The following is a 22462-nucleotide window of genomic DNA, read 5'->3' on the forward strand; positions in this document are numbered from 1 at the left end:
GTACTAAATAATTGTTACATAGCGTCCTGAGTTTTAAATTGTTTAAATATTCGGATATAGATTAAAAAATACATATATATAATTTTATTCATGTACTTTTATTAAATAATATGATTATTGAATTTCATTTCACCTATTTTCACTATATATTAATTTTACTATAGCAACTCTATTACTGCGTTCTGTTCTTAAACTTATTTTTTCTTAGTAATCCAACTTCAAAACCTGGTTTTTTTAAAATTTGCGATTGGTGACCCTATTCTTTTTATTTTATTACTAACATAGGATAAGTTATGTCGTTAAGCTCTTACTAACAAAATAGATCATGTTGTATGAAATAAATTATTATTATGATTATGGTATAATATCTCATTTATTTATTTGACGACCTCGGTGGTCTAGCGGTCTAACACACCGCTTTACGTCCGATGGTCGCGGGTTCGATTCCTCGCACGGCACAAATATTTGTATTCATGAGTATGATTGTTTGTGTCGGTCTGGGTGTTTTCTATGTATATTAAGTATGTATTTACGAAAAAAAAATATCTATGTATTTGTATCAGTTGTCTAGTACCCATAACACAAGCTCTAGCTAGCTTAACTTGGGTCTAGATGGTTCTGTGTGAATTGTCCTGAGGTTATTATAAGTATAATATCTCATTTATATAACGGATGCTCTAAACAAGGCTGGAAAATATTTAAGAATATTTTAAAATCTATCAATAAACTATACTTATTATCAGAAACAGTTTAACAGATTTTTATGAATTTTTATATTCATATTCAGTAGGTCTGAGAATCGGCTACTATCTGTTTTTCATACCCATAAGTGATAAGGGTTGTCCACAAATTTTTATTTTATTTTGTGATACATTTTTTTTTATTTTTTTTAAAGTGGCATTAAAAAGTACATACAACCCAAAATTTTCAGCCTTCTATCACGCACCCCTATTATTTAATAGCGATTTTAATTTGTATGGCAAAACATTGTTTGCGAGATCAGCTAGTTTTATTATATAAATGCCATATCCGAAGTGATATTCGGAGATGCATGTTAGGGGCAAAGCAGACAGTTTCCCCGTGAGAAATATACCAACAGTAATGGCCGCTGTGATTTCGGTATGGAACTGAGATAATTGCGAATTTAGATACAGTTTGCACTAAACAATTTCGAGCGCGATTTATTAACTTAATTATAAGTACAAGTTAATATATATTGGGCGCCATCGGTGGTCCAGCGGATTTAGCACGCCGCTATGCTTCTCGCAGGTTCGATTCCTCTCACGGAACAAAAGATTTGTATCCACGAGTACATCATAAAAAAAATCTTTATATTTATATCAGTTGTCTAGCACCCATAACATACCTGCTTAACGTGGGACTAGATGGCGCTGTGTGCATCGTTCAGGGATATTATATATATATACTAGATCGGTCTGGGTGTTTTCTATGTATATTATGTATGTATTTACAAAAACATCTCTGTATTTATATCAGTTGTCTAGTACCCATAACACAAGCTCTGCTTAGCTTGGGACTAGATAGCGTCGTGTGAATTGTCCAGGAACATTATTATTATTATTTCAACTATAATTGCTGGTTTTTTAATTTGGGGATAGCAACCCTACCATGGTACGAGGTATTATTTACTGTATAATAATTTTTATATATATTTCTCAAGAAAATGTAAATACAAGGCAATTTTCTGTTTTTCTTTCTTTCTCCAGTACGAGATATAGTCGAAAAATTTTGTAAAAAACTTTTCTTGTCTCCAAAAACTTGACGACCTCGGTGGTCTAGCGGTCTAGCACACCGCTTTACGTCCGATGGTCGCGGGTTCGATTCCTCGCACGGCAAAAATATTTGTATTCATGAGTATGATTGTTTGTATCGGTCTGGGTGTTTTCTATGTATAATATGTATGTATTTACGAAAAATAATTATCTATGTATTTGTATCAGTTATCTAGTAACCATAACACAAGTTTTAGCTAGCTTAACTTGGGTCTAGATGGCGCTGTGTGAATTGTCCTGAGATTAAAAAAAAAATTGATCCTATACTAATTTTTCCTGTAAATATGAATCTGCAAGATTAACATTCTTACTTAATAAATATACTTACAAATCATTACCCTCTTTTCTTCAAACAATCGGGTATTAATATAAGCAACCGTTCTATCACCTGGACATTCCACATCAGACCTACCGCAATACATTATGCATTAGCTACTGAATTAAAAACGTTCCAATAGAGCCTCAATTATTATATATATCACAAGTGAAGCCATTATAATAAGCGTATGCTCAAGTCTTGAGACACACGGTCGCGTAGATCGACAAATCAGTATTGTCATCTTTACATAGTTTTTTTTTTTTTTTTCGGACTACTCTAATGCTGTTGGCCGTAGCTGGCCTTTACAGCTTCACCGGACGTTATGGGGCGAGTGCAGATGGCACTCCAAACCCGCAGAAGGACTTATGGAGCGGCTGAAGGCCAACTCCTGCCCGACGGATACGACTTTAGTCTGAGGGCACCACTAGGGGTTCGAACCTTGGCTCAGGCCGTCGTAATTTCGATCCCCGTTTGAATTGGACGGGGGATCGATCGGAGGGGCGCCCGGGGGCGCCGGTGGGGAGCGCCGGGGCGCGCGCAGGCGCCCGGTTGAATGCGCGATATTGTGTGTTTGAGGTCGTCGTCTTCGCCGGCGAGGACGGTGTCGTGTGTGTGTGTAAAAGTGTGGTCGGGGTGGAACGGGTGGGCCTGTGGGGAGGTTCTTTACATAGTATAAAACAAATCGCCGTCGCTGTCTGTTCGCTGATATCTTTAAAACTACGCAACAGATTTTAATGCAGTTTTAGTTGGAGATAGAGTGATTCAAGAAGAAGGTTTATATATGTAATACATATACCCATGTAAAGCCAGGACGGGTAGCTAGTCATTATTACATAATATAAAACAAAGTCGCTGTCGCTGTCTGTCCCTATGTATCCTTAAATCTTTAAAACTACGCAATTTTGAAGCGGTTATTTTTAATAGATAGAGTGATTCTAGAGGAAGGTTTATATATATAATACATGTACACCCGGGCGAAGCTGAGGCGAGTAGCTAGTATGGTATAAAACAAAGTCGCCGCATCTATCTGTTCGCTTATATCTTTTAAATTAAGAAACAGATTCTAATACAGTTTTCACCAATAGATAGAGTGATTCAAGAGGATCGTTTATATGTATAATACATGCGTCTTATAGTATAGAACAAGCCTAGAAAATCAACGATTTGTAATACATCCGTGCGAATCTGGACGGGTCATTAGTTTGTTATAATTTAACAAAACTGTATGAATGAATGAATGAATGAATGGAGAAAACCTTCAAAAAATTATAAAAAAAATTATAAATTATGAAAGAGTTAACTTACTTATTGGTTTAATAAATGAATAATTATGTAGTTGCGTATTACAGTCGTTTATACAATGAATTATTGTTAATTTTGTTATCTTCTACGCTACTAGTACTATAGTAGATTAATTAAAATTATTTTGACCTTAAAAAAGTATATATATATCGTTCCTTACTTTGTTTTTGTATTCATATCAGTAATGACCTACTTAAGTTAATAATACAAATATTTCATTAATAATAACCATATCTAATTAGGATTTAACATATTTTTACCGGAAATGGATAATGATAAATATAACTTTACCTACGGTTTTGCTTGCTTCTATGTTAACCCAATTTTTTGATATAATGTTCTCAATATTGAGATATTAAGCTTCCAAATAAATAAAAATAATAAAGGCAGTGACAAGATTTTGTATGTAAATAGAATATAATAGAAAATCGTTTATTGAAAATAAACTAAAAGAAAATTTTACCATTGTGATACGTTGATACTAGTTGCACTATCCTATGCACAAAATTTCACTCAAATAAAAATTTTCATATTAGCATTTTTGGTAAGGGACATTCACCCTTGGGTCATAGAATAGACTAGAAGTAGTAGTAGTTGGTAGAATAGACCAGAATAGAATAGAACTTATTGACTAGAGAACTATATAACTATAGAACTTATAGAATAGAACATATTGATTGCACATAACAATAATGACATAAAAATAAAACAAACAACAATTTACACACCTACTTGTAGTTACACAATCGTCATGGATGCACCGATGGTTTTTGGAAAATGTGTTCCAATACTTTCCATCAGATGATGACTCAAAAGAATGGCATCCAAGAGGTACGAGATCACAGGACGGCAGGTGGACGGACACTCTAGATTTAGTTGCGAACGCGAACAGGTTAATTTAGTTCTAAGCGAATCAAACGCGATTCCTAATTGTAATGTTATAAGTCGAATCAATCCTAATTGTAATTTAGAATTAAGTAAATAAGTTAACTGAACTATTATTTAAATTATTAACCGGGTCTTAACACGAACAATTTTATGGCAAATAAAGGTATTTACCTCTCTCGACGTTTCGACTAGGTTGCACTAGCCGTGGTCACGAGCTGACTGACTTAACTGAACTATCTTTGCTTTTAAAATACTCATCACCGACCGTCACAACGTAATTCACATTAAAACACAGAGTGATCAATGGGCAGAGCACATAACTTGTAGAACAGATGACTGTTAGAGCAGTAGAATCCTCGAGTGGCGACCGCGGAGATGCAGCGTAGGAAGGCCTCCGACACAGTGGACCGACGATCTAGTCACGATCGTTGGAAAGCGTTGGTTGCAAGCAGCGCAGGACCGATCATCGTGAAGATTTTTGGGGGAGTCCATTGTTCAGCAGTGATGATGATGATGATGATGACAAAATAGAGTCAATTTGGACCACAACTCATCGTAATGCCAGAAACATGTTTTCCAGTGCTGATTTTCAGTCAGAAGTTCGGTATCGTTACATTACGTGTGTCCCACAGAAATCTCCCGCCTCACGGCTTAACCATTATAATTCTTACTTACAAATCAACCGAGCTATTACACACCTATCTTATTACATTCTTAGGATAAATATTATTTATAGCGTGAATTAGAGCCGTTCTTAATGTATCATGTACTTTGTACAGTTACTGAAGTGATTATTTAGATGTGATTGAAGTAAAAGTAGGTCAACGTGACCATCTAATAGATTCTGATACTAAAATGCCCTAAAATATACATTAATTATATAAATACACTAGATGTGCCCGCGGTTTCATCCGCGTTAAATATCAATAAAAAGTATAGCCTATGTGTTGTTCTGATGCAGAAGCTATTGTGCACGACGCACCTCTTTGTATATTATTTATGTATTTTGTCTATTATTTTATATAGAAAAATATATATGACATTGTCAATTCTTGTTCTGCTAATTATACTTAATTAATAATTTAATAATATTATACTTTTGTACACAATATTATATTATTGCTTCCTAACACCCGTGTTTGCACAATAATATCTACCAGCCCCATATATATACAGTCCTTCGTTCACAGCTATTTTACTGTAAAGTTTCATCAGAATCCGTTCCGTTATCTTTGCGTGAAAGAAACACAAACACCCATGCTTACAAACCAAACTTTCACATCATTACATAGTATAACACAAAGTCGCTGTCGCTGTCTGTCTCTATGTATCCTTAAATATTTAAAACTACGCAACGGATTTTGAAGCGGTTTATTTTAATAGATAGAGTGATTCAAGAGGGAGGTTTATATATATAATACATGTACACCCGGGCGAAGCCGGGCGAGTAGATAATTTATAATATTAATAAGATTAAGATAGTAAATCTATAGTATATATGTCATATATGTACTTACAAAAAAAAAATGTACTGATGTACGTATATCAATTGCCTAGTATATATAACATAAGCTCTACTTACCATAGCACTAGATGGCGCTGTGTTAACTGTCCAGGTTAAAAAAATAGTTTTAATATTTGCTACTCGAAAACATATCAATACAAGGCAATATACCTTAATAGCTATATAAATTACTATTACTATGCTATTCTACTATTATTCCAGTATACATTCGCCAACACTATATAATCCGATTGGAAGTTACAATCTTACCATCCATGACGGTAGACGGTAGTTATCCATATTTATTGCCATCTTTAAAACAAGTTAAGGGACTCTACAATCGACTCATGGATGTATTTAAACCTTAAATAGAACTTACGTAAAGCTAAGGTTATAATTATAGCGTTTAAGCGATAAGCGGACAATTTATTAATTAACCCGCGATTTCGCTAGCGATTTAATATAAAACATATCTTCTGTCCATTCCAATGATACAGTCTAACTTCATATTACATTTAATTAAAATCAATATAACTTTTTAAACGTGAATAACAAACAATTAGACAGACACACTTTCAAACTTATTAGCATGGATTTGTAATCATTCTCTTTAGAATGTTTCTTTTTTTCTTGTTTTTGGTATTTATTTATTTTTAATTATGTGGTAATGGATACGAAAGAACGAAATGTGCTTACATAGCTTGCTATTTTTACTAGGTAATCCAAACACTGTCATAGACTAAATGACTGTGAATATTCTAAACGCGTTATAGTGTCTGAAATATGTATTTTTATTAATTAAATGTTTTTTAACCATTAACAGAGAAAAAAAATCTATACTCCTCTACATAAGCTATTACCTAATATTTTACTTCTTGATCCGTATTATGTAAAAACAAATATTCTTAATAATTTATTAAAATGTATTAAACCTAGATATAATTATTTATCGTAAACAAAAGTTCATAGTTTATCGCTCGCAGTTGGACAGAATCCTCTTACTGTCTGCTTCTAAGTATACTTTATTGGATCTTTAAATACTTACTTCATATTAAAACCAATATTAACTAGTATTAGGAGAAATATCATTAAAATAGTTTCTTAGAAATTTTATAACTAAGTTTATAATTCTACATTAATACCTAAATGTTTAATTTAAAACACGTCAAGTTGTATTTGAAATCACATAAGATTATTGTATAGTATAATAGTAGCTGTTTCGACAAACGTTGTACTCCTATATGAATTTTAGTATTAATATTGCTATTAAAAATAGGGGTTGGTAGTAGAAGGGCAAAAATTTAGAATGCCACATCGTATAATTGTAAAAATAAAAAAAAATAAAAAAATTATGCATTATAACTTGCATAAAAAAATAGGAATAAATGTTTCAAAAAACAAATAATATTTTCGGGTGGGTCACCCTTATCACTAAGGGATATATAATAGATATTGACCAATTCTCAGACCTACCAATGTCGTGTAGGTCTGAAAATTGGTCAATACGAAATTTCATAAAAATGGGTAAAGCCATTTCAGAAGAGTTTGGTAATAAGCAACGCGACACGAGAATTTTATGTTATGAGAAGTCCAGTAGTGGATCAGAAAGAACGATGGTAGTTTTAATTGGTTTGATTCTTCCCTTTGTTCAATTTTCTAAGAAAGGTAATACGAAAATCATATGGGAACGGTTTAGCTTTGGTAAATAGTTAATACCCCATAAATACTCTATAAGAAATTCCACAGTTATCTTTTGATAATTATCTAAACAGAAGGTTTATAATAATAATATCAGGACAATTCTCCTAGCGCCATCTAGTCCCAAACTAAACAGAGTTTGTGTTATGGGTACTAGAAAACTGATAAAAAGTCATAGGTACATGTTTTTGTAAATACATACATAATATACATAGAAAACACCCAAACAAACAATCATACTCATACAATTTTTTGTACTGTGCCAGGAATGTTTTGAACCTGCGACCATCGAAAATAAGTAGAGTGCTAAACCGTACACTACCGAATCCACCCCGACCATACTTTTACACACACACATGACACCGTCCTCGCCGGCGAAGACGACGACCCCCAACACACCATATCGCGCATTCAACCGAGCGCCCGGGCGCTCCATACCGGCGCCCCCGGGCACCTCTCCGATCAATCGGGGATCGAAATTACGACGGCCTGAGCCGAGGTTCGAACCCCTAGTGGTGCCCTCAGACTAAAGTCGTATCCGTCAGGCAGGAACTGGCCTTCAGCCGCTCCGTAAGTCCTTCCGCGGGTTTGAAGTGCCATCTGCACTCGCCCCTAACGTCCAGTGAAGCTGTAAAAGCAACTGCGGCCAACAGCATTAGAGTAGTCCGAAAAAAAAACTACCGAATTTGTCATATAACCAGAGAAAGATCTGGGTGTTTATGTGCAAATTTTTGGTCGACAGTGAGGCAATGGTATAAGATGGTCACAGAATTCTTCTCAACAGTAAAAATAAGCATAACAATAATATATCACAATACATTTCTTTTACGAGAATTCTTATAGATGTTTATTTTGAAAACTAATGTGAATAGACGACGTGGGTATTACTCATAGTGGAAGCTGAGATTATGAATCTTTGTCACCTACAACCCAAAAAGCACCAACTACCACCCACACTTCACACGATTCTCAACTTATTCACAAAGCAACACGGTCGTCTCTTGAACATGCACAGTTGGATATAAGTCCTTTATACATCGTAGTGTACATTCGCAACTCTGCGACACATTTTTCTCATTTCAAATGCATATTTTATGGAGCACGGACGCGTAATGAAAGGAATCTCACAAACAAACAAATTACAATATCTGTCATACAGAAATATTTTATTCCTTTCAAAGTTGCAGTATGTTAGCGTTATGCTTGTAATTGGAGATATTGATGACAGATAGACAGAGGCTTCGCAATACGACTGAAAAAAAAAATTTTTTTCGGACTACTACTGTTAGTCGCTGCTCGCCTTTACAGCTTCACCGGACGATAGGGGCGAATGCAGATGGCACTCCAAACCAGCTGAAGGACTTAAGAAGCAGCTGGAGGCCAAGTCCCGCCTGACGGATATGACTTTAGTCTGAGAGCACCGCTAGGGGTTCGAACCTCAGCTCAGGCTGTCGTAATTTCGATCCCCGATTGAATTGGACGGGGGATCGATCGGAGGTGAGAAAAAAAAAACTTTAACTTGGTATCTAAACTTAAATGAAGTTGCTTTCGCTGTCTGTTCGCTTATAACTACGTAACGGATTTTTATGCAGTTTTTAGCAACAGATAGAGTGATTCAAGAGGAAGTTTAATATGTATAATATTATAAAGTTGAAAAATTTGTTTATTTGGTTGAACGTGCTAATCATTATCATTACATAGTATAAAACAAAGTCGCTGTCGCTGTCTGTCTGTCCCTATGTATGCTTAAATCTTTAAAACTACGTAACGGATTTTGAAGCGGTTTTTTTCTAATAGATAAAGTGATTCAAGAGAAAGGTTTATATATATATAATACATGTACACCCGTGCGAAGCCGGGGCGAGTAGCTAGTAGGCTATAAATTTAATGCGAGCAAAACCGCGAGAACTACAAATATATACTATTATACGTATCTTTATTTAAATATGATAATGAATGATTCATGCTATGGAAAGCAAAAAGTTGCTATTCGAAAGGCAATATCGGGGAGTTTGTATACCTTAGGCCTAGAAACTCTGAAAGCTACAGAACCTGACTTGATTAGTAGAAAAGCTGAAAATATTTCTTATTTTTTGTTACAAACTCACGTTTCTGTTAACATTTATGAATAAAACATGTTTGTCTGTAGTTCAGAGAGTAGAAATAGAGATGTATACAGTCAGCAGGACTGCGTACCAATAACTTAATCATTACATACTATAAAACAAAGTGGCGGTCGCTGTCTGTCTGTCCCTACGTATGCTTAAATCTTTAAAACTACGCAACGGATTTTAACGCGTTTTTTTAATAGATAAAGTGATTCAAGAGGTAGGTTTATATGTATAACACATGTACACCCGTATGAAGCCGGGGCAATCAGCTAGTTATTAATATAAAATAGATTATGCGCGCAATAATATTTTATTATTAATAACTTTGTTTCGAGATATTGTTTCATACTAGTACAACTAGATGGCGTTATATTTTTTTGATATAAATTTCTAAAACGCGCTATTAAGATGTTTTTGTTATACCTTATAGAGATATGTTTTTTTTTCATTATTTATTCCGTCGGGCAGCAGTTGGCCTTCAGCCGCTCCATAAGTCCTTCCGCGGGTTTGGAGTGCCATCTCTATAATTGATTGTAACAGAAAAAAAAAAAAACATTATTTATTTCATTCAGTATTTCATTCAATAAGTACAAAATTCTCCTGATCTCCAGAACCTCGATTTTATACAACATTGTTCTTTAAACTAAACTTTTGTATAATAATAGAAGAATATTATGTTCCATTACGCGATTCAACATTTTACAAAAAGTACGATTTACTATTTTATTTAGAAAAAAAAATTACATATGTTGAAGTAGTTAATGAAGAAAACAATATAAGTAAAGAACAATTTATTTCTAAAGATCATATCCTAACTGAATAAATTTTATTACTGTAGAATGAAGTGTTACAAACAATCCTACACTCGTATAGAAATTTCAAAAATGATAAATCAATCTAACATATAAAATTCTCGTGTGACAGGTTTCATGTTTACACTCCTCCGAAATGGCTTTTTATATCTATGTCCAATAGGTTTGAGAATAGGTTTATAACAAATTTTTATACACCTAAGTGTTAAGGGCTAGCTTACAGCAATTTTTTTTTTCATTTTTTCGACATTTTTTTTTATCATGTGCCATTAAAAATACATACAGCCAAAAATTTTCACCATCTACCACCAATCCCCATTTTTTAATAGCAATATTTAATTTACATAGCAATACAACATTTGCGGGGTCAGCTAGTATCATACATTATTCTAGCATTAAACGCAAGTATTTTAACAATATTCAAAGACAAAGCCGGGTAAAACACAGCAACAGTAGATAGGAAAACAGCATTATACAAGCAAGCGTGTATCGCACCATACCGCGTGGGACGACCCACTCCGCTCGAGGCGTTATCTCCGGAATAATCACTTTGAACAACCGAGTGGCCCCAGATTAGAATCTTAAATCCCCCGTAAATTTTCTATTCCGAAGGGCCATTATAATGGAATAACCTTAGCTGGTCTGGCCAAAAAATATACACGAATAATTTCATCATAGCACTCCCCATGTTGATTGCGAAATTTCAATCAACCTTGTAAATGGTGTACAGTTTCGAATCGACGAATTTTTTGGGGTTCCAACACCAGTATGTGGATTTGTTACAGACTGAGTTGCAACAGTATTTACTATTGCATTAAGACTCACATTTGAATGCGTCCGATGAATGGGATCAGGATATATAGGTTTGCGACAAAAACATAAAGCATGGCACAAATTTATTCGCACTACTCAAACGGCAATGCAGCCTGCGAAGATTTATTTATCGCGTGGACTATACGCTCCTAATTATGTGGGGATGAAAGGGCTTAACAAAAAGACCACAGCCATCTGGCTCGCCTCACTTAATTTCATGACTCATCAATGGAAAGTTTGTTTGATGTAATATATTCTAAAATACTGCTTATAGCTGTTTTACGACAGAATGCACTTTGCGAAACGCTATATAGTTTACTAAAAGCATTCTAACGATTTTCGAACACTAATATAAATATAATAACTGTTGTATAGTTTCATATTTCATTGTAATCAATATTTTTTTCTATAATAACAACGCTCTCCATGATATTGTTGTTTAGAAAATAATAATGCAAGTTTAATTCATTCGAAATATTGCACCCCTCTAGTTTCTTTATTAAAATTATGATCATCTCACCGAGGGGTCAAAGAACATATTACTATATTTTAACATCGAACTTTCGGCACGTTACTTTGCAACTCTATTTTATAGCGATCCAAACTTGAGCAGAATCGTTAAAACTATTCACTTTGCTGTAGCAAATTGTACCTTCAGCCGTTATAATAACAGTGAAATTAGTGAAATCTATTTCAACAATAGCTCCGCTTAATATTTCATAAAGTTTGACGTTCAACTCTGAGTTTCTTTCAGCTGTTAATAAGGTTGTATATTCATTGCTATAAAATTTTACTATATGTCTTTTTCTATAAAGTTTGGTAGAGGCACGCATAAGCACGTGCCGCCGACTCCCCGCTGGTACGCACTCCTTGTTATAACGAGAACTGTACCGTCCTGTAATTACACACAAATTAGACAAGATTTATTGAGGGGTAGAACACCTTGGCAACTCCACAAGGTACTAGTAACGGTAGGCCAGTCTCAATATTACCATTAATTCGCGGCAACTGTTTACTCATAGCGGTTGCCACAAATTGACAATAATTCAGAATATATCAGTTGGAAACATATTTGGAGTCTTGTTCTAGATTCAAACGTGGTCGAAATAAAAATATCTTTATTCATATTTTTCTCTCATATGATTACGAATAAGCAGTAGAATAAAATGCTTAAAAAATAAAAGATTATTTGAATAAGGAATATTTCTATTTCTATTGACTCTGGTGATCAATACACCGATATCAAACTAAAAAACTTAATCCGAGAGACATATATCTATTACAGACTCTTATGATATGTCAAATCTACTGTCAGTTCGGAGTGCTTGCGAGCTGAGAAGAACTGACAAGAAACTCGCCTCTTATTCCTATCCAATAAGCTTGTACATGTTTCAAAAACACGAAATATTTTTAAATTTTAGGCCATTTACAGCAAAGCTGCCAGTATCTTGGGTACGTTGCCTAGATTTAAATTTTTTTTTTAATTATAAAATTATATTTCTACCTCACTTCAATATTTATTTGGTTCAATTCTAAACAAAATTTCGCGGTATTTTCGTATCCATATAATACGTGTGTATTAAGATGCAATTTGTTCTATTTTCAAAAAGATTATGTATTTTTGTACTTATGTACTCGTAATGATGACATGACAGTATAATACGTTTATATTGAGACGCAATGCTATTTGTTCTATTTTCAAAAAAGTTCTGTATTTTTGAAGTCATGTACATGATGACGAGATGACGTTACTGTCACATCGTCCTTGTATTATACAATACGTGTGTATTGAGACGCAATGCTATTTGTTCTATTTTCAAAAATGTTCTGTATTTTTGAAGACATGTACATGATGACGAGATGACGTTACTGTCACGTCGTCCTTGTATTATACAATACGTGTGTATTGAGACGCAATGCTATTTGTTCTATTTTCAAAAAAGTTCTGTATTTTTGAAATCATGTACATGATGACGAGATGACGTTACTGTCACGTCGTCCTTGTATTATACAATACGTGTGTATTGAGACGCAATGCTATTTGTTCTATTTTCAAAAAAGTTCTGTATTTTTGAAATCATGTACATGATGACGAGATGACGTTACTGTCACGTCGTCCTTGTATTATACAATACGTGTGTATTGAGACGCAATGCTATTTGTTCTATTTTCAAAAATGTTCTGTATTTTTGAAGTCATGTACATGATTACAAAATAAATCATTTTTAAATTAATGAATATGTACTGGTTAGTGATTTTAACAACGTAAGGACATTACGATGGTGGTCCCACAAGTTAACCCTTCTGTCTGCGGAGCACACAAACGTAGACCATTTGACGGCTTCATTTAACAAAAGGTGGATATTTAGCAAACAGTAATGGCATTTTTAGTACGGCCTTTCATATTTTATGGCGTGTTTATTGGCCATTGTTGGAAGTTTGCGGTCGGCGCCAGCGTTCCGTACGGGACACTTAAAATGATTCATACCTGCAGGTACGAATTATCTGACATTCTCCTCGTCCTCTTGGCTTAATGAACGAGAAAAATTGTCTGTTTGCGTCACCGTGGAGATTTGACCGGACAATTTTGTAAATGATGTCTTTACTATAACAATATAAAGTACATAATCTTTTATTTGAAATTTGTTTGTTGCGACACAGATCCGAAAGGGTTTGTTAGTAATATGGGAAGTTTATATTTTTGCTAGCAGTGGACATCTTCGGTAGTGTAACGGTTTAGCATGTTATAACGGTCATGGGTTCGATTCTCGCATTTATACAAACATACATAGATTTGTATTCGTGCGTATAACTGTTTATATTGATTTGAATGTGTGTATTTATCGGCTCTTTATAATTAGTAAGAAAAATTGGATGTCTGTCTGTCTGTTTGATTATTCTTGCTAATCTCTGAAATGGCAGGACAAATTTGGACAAGACTTTCACTCTGCGTTAGCTAATGTTACAAGGAGTAACTTAGCTTACTTTTTTTTATAGAATTTTATTTATTTTAATTAGTTTAAATTCCACACAGAAGAATTCGCGCTAGTTGACAATAAATTTACTACAAATTTCATTCAATTTAGAAATGATATAATTATATCACATACGTATAAATTATAATTAACTAGGCACATATACAAATATAGTCAAACTTTATTTACAAACATAAACAATAATATTATTCTAAAGTACATTATCGCTTGTATATTTTTGATTATCCAGTGAATTTGAGAAGGTCATTTGCAATTCAAAACGGCTCTAAGATTTCGTCGCTTCAACTAATTCGTGTAATACTGTCTTGAACCGTCTTACCTGCTCGCTCCCCTAAGGAAATAAAAACTTATCAGAAAACTTTGTTCCCAGTTATCTCGGGGCAAGCAAACACTTTTTATTTTATGACCACCCGCAGTTTTACGGCCATGGAGTCGAAGTCGGGAGAGTCCAAGCACTAGGTGTTGTTTGTGAACTAGAATTGGTTGTGTTGTATTTTGCTCTACTTGGATTTCTATGTTTGGTATCTTAAATAGTACAGCTCATTAAAGATCATATATAATTTTATGTACATACTAGTGGACCCTGCAAACGTTGTTTTGCTATACAAATTAAAATCGATATTAAAAAAAGGAGTAGGTGATAGAAGGGTGAAAATTTATACTTGTATGTATGTTTTAATGCCACATTATAATGAATATAAATTTTGTCTAAAAAATAAATGTTAGAGGTGGACAACCCTTATCACAAAAATAGATAGTAGCCCATTCTCAACCTACAGAATATTCAAGTTTATACCGTGCGAGGAGTCGAACGCGCGACCATTAAAAGTAATCGATGTGCTAAACCGCTAGACGGAAACCGTCAATAAATATGAATTTTGAATTTTTGAAACAGTTTTTTGGCTCGGGTATAAAATTGGGATTACCGAAATAGAACTAATCACTAATGAAATAAACTCAATACACGCATTTTTAAATAGTCATATTTTTAATTCTACCACTCATTCGGAACGCAGACTCATCACAAGAAGAACGAGCATGAAATTTGCGTGTTGCTCTTTTTAATAAATGTTATTTCTAGTAAATATATATACAGTAACAAGTAAGAGGCATGCGATAATCAACATAGAACTTACGACTATTTCGCTTTCTTCCAAGATCCATACATTGCGTCTCCAAATATTTACAAAAGTAATCCATATATGAGCCTATAAAAGCCTAAAGAAGTGATAAATCGTATCTTATCACGGCATTGATAGCACACAAATTTATATTGTACTTTGGGGAAGGATGCATTTGCCGTGTTTTTTTTTTATAAAAGACAGGGGCCAAGGAATATAAAGATGATAAGCCGGTACTACAGATAGGGAAGGGGTAATGTTAGGGTTTTTTAGTGTTATTTCACGTAAAGTGCTTGGAAATGTGATGGAGGCATGCAATGGGGATCACTTGGTAGCAAATCAATATATGCTTATACCGCGATTTGGTTAAGTAATTGCTACGATATACCGTATTTGTTTTGCCTCCCCTTTTTGGTGAATGAGCGAAGGTTATTTTCGTGTATAATTCAATAGCGTTATCGTTTGGTAGATAAAAGATTGGGTTTTGGTTTTTGTATTATGAGTTCTTTAATAATTTACTACTTAATAGACGCATATATAATGCGTTATCTAGACCCACGGTGTACAGAGTACCCTACGATTTCCCCCATTTTAGTTTTGAACCCTATCTTTCGTTATTCATAATGATTCATTACCGTTCCCGAAGGTGATCCGTCATTCTGCGTCTAAATAGTCGATAGCATCGCAGTTGTGCAATGTTATCTGCCACATCTCATCTGCAAGTCAAAGGTCAAACAGCAATCATGGGTATAGCACAATACATACAGTGTATTACGTAATGTTATGCTTAAAAAAACGATCGGTTTAATAATAAATAAAAAAAAAAGTTAGTAAAAAAAGAAATGGAAGTACAGTTGGTAGTAAGTAAAGTAAAATATCACTAATAGTCATAGCTATTTAACAATATAAAAGTTTTGTATATATTTAAGAATAGGTTTAGTTCATCATCATCACAGCCCGGAAGACGTCCACTGCTGGACATAGCCCTCCCCCAAAGATCTCCACGACGATCGGTCCTGCGCTGCTCGCATCCAATGCCTTCCAGCGATCTTGACCAAATCGTCGGTCCACCTTGAATTTAGTTAACAATTATCAAAAAATAAAAAAAAATTATAAAAAAAAAGAAGTCACGGGTAACATCTAGTTAACAATATAAAAAAATTTATATATTACATTACGTCAAAAAAATATTGCTATAATTTAACAACATACAGTCTTAGTATAGAATATATATATTTATATTGTAGCAAAACTGTTATATATTTAACTAGCTTTTGCCCGCGGCTTCGCTTGCGTTAATTTATCCCCTTAGAGGTGGAATTTATCAAAATCCTTTCTTAGGAGATGCCTACGTCATAGTAGCTTTATGCATGCAAAATCTCAGCCCGATCGGTTTAAAATTGACAAAGTTTCATACAAACTTTCATCCCCTATTTTATCCCCTTGGGGGTAGAATTAATCAAAATTCTTTCTTAGCGAATGCCTACGTCATAACATCTACCTGCATGCCAAATTTCAGCCCGATCCGTCCAGTGGCGTGGGCTGTGCGTTGATAGATCACTATGTCAGTCACCTTTGAGTTATATATATTTAGATTACACAAACGCAAAACAAGCTATATCATAAATACTATATAATGTTCAAAAAGGACTATATCAGAAATAATAACACGGCCTCGGTGGTCTAGCGGTTTGACACACCGCCTTACTTCCGATGGTCGCGGGTTCGATTCCTCGCACGGCACAAACATTTATATTCATGAGTCTGATTGTTTATATCATTCTGGGTTATTTCTATGTATGTATTTATGAAAAAATTGATGTCCATGTATTTGTATCAGTAATTTAGTATCCATAACACAAGCTTTAGCTAGCTTAACTTGGGACTAGATATCTGTGTAAATTGTCCTGAGATTATTATTATCAGGAATGATATCCTTGTTAAAATAAATTGAATATAGAAAGAGAAGGAAAGTACTACTCTCTCTCTCTCTCTCTTGCGACTTTTATTTTCAATCCAAAACATTATAAATAAATAATTACATTTCACCCCTTCCCTCCATAGCAAATACTTGGTTTTCATTGAAAAACTCACTACCTATCCCATTACTAATTGATGAAAATAGCGTGCCAAATCAATTCATTAGGAGACCAGTGGATTCCCACTATCTAACAATCGATACTAGCCCTGTAGGTGTTCATTTAAGTCAAGATTGAACTGAAGATTAAACAGTGGATGGTTTGCCCCCCTATACGTGGTGCAAGTCTCAGGAGGAAGCGATTTATCGACAATTAAACTGTACTAAAAAATATGCGACTAAATTATAATAAGAAAACTATATGTAATGCACATAAATTCTTAAAAATATTTCAAAAATCTAAAGTTAGTGCTTACAAAGACAAGCCGAACACGTTCAAATTTCGTAATAAGAAAGTATTACATTATTTCCATAAATGTATGGAAATAATGCATTTTGTTATTAAAAAACTAAGTTATAGGATCTTCCGTACGACGTTCGTGGATTCATTCTCGTACAACTACACCGTCACATTACTCGCCAGAAACTATAATACCATCTTGATCACCAATAGGAATGGCGATCCTAAGACAAAACCGAACGTATTAAAATTTCATAATAAGAAAATGCATTTTTCCATACATTTATAAAAATAATGCATTTTATTATTAAAAATCTAAGTTATAGTACTTATAGAAATAAATAAATATACAAATAACTTCTTTATATGACAATAAATATAAAGAAGTTATGTTAAATTATTTATTTATAAAATAATAGCACATTCACTATTGTTGTTTATTGTGTTTGTTCTGCAGTAGAAATTCAAACTTATTTTATAATGAGGTTTTTTTATTCGGTTGTTTGGGCTATTGTCAGGTTACTTACACTGACTTACATAGATCCATGTGCTCGCCCTTTTTCTGAGTTCGGTACTTAGACCCGTCAGGGATAAGAATTGAAGAATATTCTTAGGAGCGCTGGTTTTTATCTCCTCAGGATAGAGTGTAAACTTTCCAAAGGAGATATTACGTTTATGCATGAGTGAGCTACAACCACATATGATGCGTAGTGGCGTTTCCTCTTCAGTTTGGCAAAGTTTGCAGATTTTTGTTGTGCATACACCTAGATTTGCCATTTATTTGTTCATAATGAAAATTAAAACTTATGTACCGTAAATGACGTTTGCAAGAACACTCGCTTCCGCTTATAAATTGCACCATACCCGATGTCGAGGGGCATTATGCCTCCTTATCGACACTCGTTAGTCGCCCCTAATAAAACCTTACCCCTCTAATCTCAAGGGTTGTTGCAGCTCTCTCAAATTTAATAAGAGCCAATTTAAAAAGAGAAACAATAAGCTACTGGAGTTGTGATGATAACGGTATAGTGCCAACAAATGGACGTTATAAATTTTTATCATATTAAAAAAAAACTTTATGGTACCAGATACAGAAAAATAATATTGAATATATATATCTTATATATAAAATTCTCGTGTCACAGTTTTCGTTCCCATACTCCTCCGAAACGGCTTGACCGATTCTCATGAAATTTTGTGAGCGTATTGAGTAGGTATGAGAATCGGCCAACATCTGTTTTTCATCTCCCTAAATGTTAGGGGTAGTCCACCCCTAAATTTTTTATTTTTATTTTAAGGCAAAACAACGTTTGCCGGGACAGCTAGTATACCTATATAATCATATATACAAAAGGCGGTCTTATCGCTAAGCAAACTCTTATAGACAACTTTTAAGTAAGATGGTAAGATCGTGAATGCCCTGTCCACAGAGCAATTTATATTAATACTAGCTACTCGCCCCGGCTTCGCACGGGTGTACGTATTTTTATTATATATATAAACCTTCCTCTTGAATCACACTATCATTTAAAAAAAACGGCTTCAAATTAAAGATTTAAGCATTCATAGGGATGGACAGACAGCGACAGCGACTTTGTTTTATACTATGTAATGATTTATATGATATTCATAGTACCTTTAAGAGATTTATAATATGGGCCGTTAGTATCCTTATATAAATAAATGAACAAACTTAATGAAATATCGATTCTATAACTTAGCGTTAAAGTTAAATTCTGCGTCGCACCCTCCAAACTGCAAGTTAGTTTATGCTGACTCATCACAGAAGCACTCATACATACAGATATTATTATAGACAAGCTTCTTGATAAACATTCGCACACCGTTTTAGTTCCGACGGTCGCGGGTTCGAATCCGCGCACGGTACAAACATTTGTATTCATTAGTATGATTGTTTGTCGGGTATTTTCTATGTATATTCCACATATATGTTTTATTGTAATTTTATAAATTCATGTTTAGTATACAATAAATTTCTTCTCTTTCTTCTTTCCAAAGTTATTTCGTTAAAATCTTCTTTAAGTTTATCACAAATTCGTCAAACTTACTATCATTGTACCGGTTTTATATATATGCGCTAGTTATTACATGGCAATAAATTTCTTTTCTTTTCTTTTGTGTTTTAATAACATTTAAAAAGATTTTAACCAAATAAGGTTTCTTTCCCCTCCAATCGATCCCCCGTCCAATTCAAATCGATCTTATATACCTTTCGTATAAAATCCGACCTCCTAAACCTAAACCCAAAATCCTTTTGCAACGCAATTTTGGAGGCTTGAATGTCGATGGGCTTCGTGAGGATGCCAAAAAGATAGACTGGTCTGTAATAGATCAGGCCGTAACAATAGACGATAAAGTGGACATCTTTAACTCTCTCCTTACACAGATCTTTGACGTCCATGCACCAGTACGTCGAGTTAAAATTAAGCATCTTCCTGCTCCTTGGCTTACTGATGATATTCGTCTCATACGAGAAAAAAAAAATAGAGCCAAAGCTCATTTTAAGGCTAACCCCACAGATACCCGTCGACGAGACAGATATCACCGTCTAAGAAATCACTGCAACATGATGTGTAGAGACGCACGGCGACACCATATTCATAATTCTATTGAAAATGAAGACCAAACTAAAGTTTGGAAATTTCTTAATTCTATGGGAGTTGGTAAATCTCGTAATACAGATTATTCCGCAAATCTCGATCTTGACATGATCAACAATCACTTTGCCTCTTCTTCTAGTCTTGACAACTTGGTCAAAACTAATACACTAAATTGTCTTTCTTCTAAATCCACTCCTAGTTACAATCCTTTTGTTTTTAATCGTTTCACTGTCTGTGATGTTAAGAGAAGTATACTATCGATTACCTCCAATGCTATCGGAGCTGATGGCATTAGCCGTAAAATGATCATTCCCTTATTAGACATTCTTGTTCCTATCATAACCAATATCCTTAATTTTTCCATTTCTTCTAGTTCCATTCCCCAATGCTGGAAAGAGGCTCATATAATTCCTTTACCTAAAAAAGCCAATCCTTCTTCCTTCAGCGACTATCGCCCCATCTCGATTCTTCCTTTCTTGTCAAAAGTATTGGAACGATTAGTTCATTGGCAATTAAGTTCATTTCTTACTACAAACTGTCTCCATAATACCTTCCAATCCGGTTTCCGCCCTGGTCATAGTGCGGCTACTGCGTTGGTCAAGATTTCCGATGACATTCGATCGGGTATGGAAAATCGACAGCTTACTGTATTAACGCTACTAGATTTTAGTAACGCCTTCAATACCGTCGATTTTGACATTCTTTTAGGAGTTCTAAGTTCTCTTAACATATCTCCAGCGGTACTCGATTGGTTTCATAATTACCTGTATGGGCGTCGGCAGCGTGTTAAAATTGATCTATCCACTTCGTCGTGGTGTAACAGTATCGCTGGCGTTCCGCAGGGTGGTGTGTTGTCTCCTCTCTTATTTACAATCTTCATCAGCTCGATTACCCTCAAAATTTCTTCTTTCTACCACATGTATATATATGTACAAATATACTCACAGGCTACTCTTGAGAATCTTGCAGACGCTATTAATCAGACAAATAATGATTTGAAACGGATCTTGGATTGGAGCAAATGTTATGGTCTTCAAGTGAACCCTGAGAAGACCAAAACAATTATTATAGGTAGCCCTGCGTATACATCTAGACTGGATTACACTGACTTGCCTTCTATAATATTTGATAGCGTCTGTATTCCTTTTAGCGAGTCAGTTAAAAATCTTGGTGTTCTTTTGATTCAACACTATCTTGGAAATATCAAGTAACGGAGGTTAGCAGGAAGATGTTTGCAGCCTCTGCATCACTCCGTCGTCTCAAAACTTTCTCCCCACGGCCACTAAGATTGCCCTTGCAAACTCACTCCTTTTCCCTATCCTAGACTATGCTGATGTCTCCTATCCAGACCTAAATTCCGATTTACTCAATAAATTAGAGCGTCTTCAAAACCTATGTATCCGATTTATTTTCGGCCTGCGCAAATTTGATCATGTATCGCAATATCGTACCCAACTTAAGTGGCTTACTGTTCGACAGCGAAGAGATATGCATACCCTTACATTCCTTTACAACATCCTTTTTAATCCCAAAGCTCCTTCCTATCTCAAAGAACGTTAATCATGTTTTCCTCTTCTACTCATTCTTTGTTATTACGTTCTTCCGAAAATCTCTTGCTTTCCACTCCTTCGCATTCCACTGAATTCTATCACAATTCCTATACTGTAACTGGTATCAAGTTATGGAACTCGTTACCTGTATTTATCAGAACTGCAAAGTCCATTCATATTTTTAAACGACAAGTAAAAGACTTCCTCCTCGATATTTAAATTTCAGTTAGTATGGCATTTTAATTTATATTTAGTTTATTCTATTTAACTTTAAAATTATGTATGTAGTTTATAATATGTATGTAGTTTATGTAAGTGTATCTAGTTTAATATATGAATATTATTGTGTACATAAATTTTAATTCATATAATATTTATTATTATTTTTCTTTATTATCATTATATATTTGTTACTTTTTAGTTTTCTCCTGTTCATGTCATTTAACCTACCTGTTCGATGTTTCAATCCGTTTCCCTAAGGTTGCCTTGAAAAGATTGCTTTTAGCAATAAGGCCGCCTTATTGTAACGATACATGTGTCTTTTATTATATTGTTT

The 22462-nt window shown here is 34.3% G+C and overlaps 1 protein-coding gene across 1 annotated transcript in view; it reads right to left on the bottom strand.

The window, feature by feature from the left end:
• Positions 1 to 16011: 16011 nt before the first annotated feature.
• LOC131852820 (protein yippee-like 5) overlaps positions 16012 to 22462 on the bottom strand; it is a 519555-nt gene continuing 513104 nt past the window's right edge. The window contains exons 3-4 of the mRNA XM_059203554.1: positions 18099 to 18103; positions 16012 to 16073 (exon numbers count right to left, since the gene is read on the bottom strand). Coding sequence (XP_059059537.1) covers positions 16012 to 16073; positions 18099 to 18103 — 67 coding nt within the window. The remainder of the gene's footprint in view (positions 16074 to 18098; positions 18104 to 22462) is intronic.

Source organism: Achroia grisella, unplaced genomic scaffold, assembly GCF_030625045.1.
Source record: "Achroia grisella isolate CSIRO2021 unplaced genomic scaffold, CSIRO_AGI_Agris_v1 utg862, whole genome shotgun sequence".
Classification (NCBI taxonomy): domain Eukaryota; kingdom Metazoa; phylum Arthropoda; class Insecta; order Lepidoptera; family Pyralidae; genus Achroia; species Achroia grisella.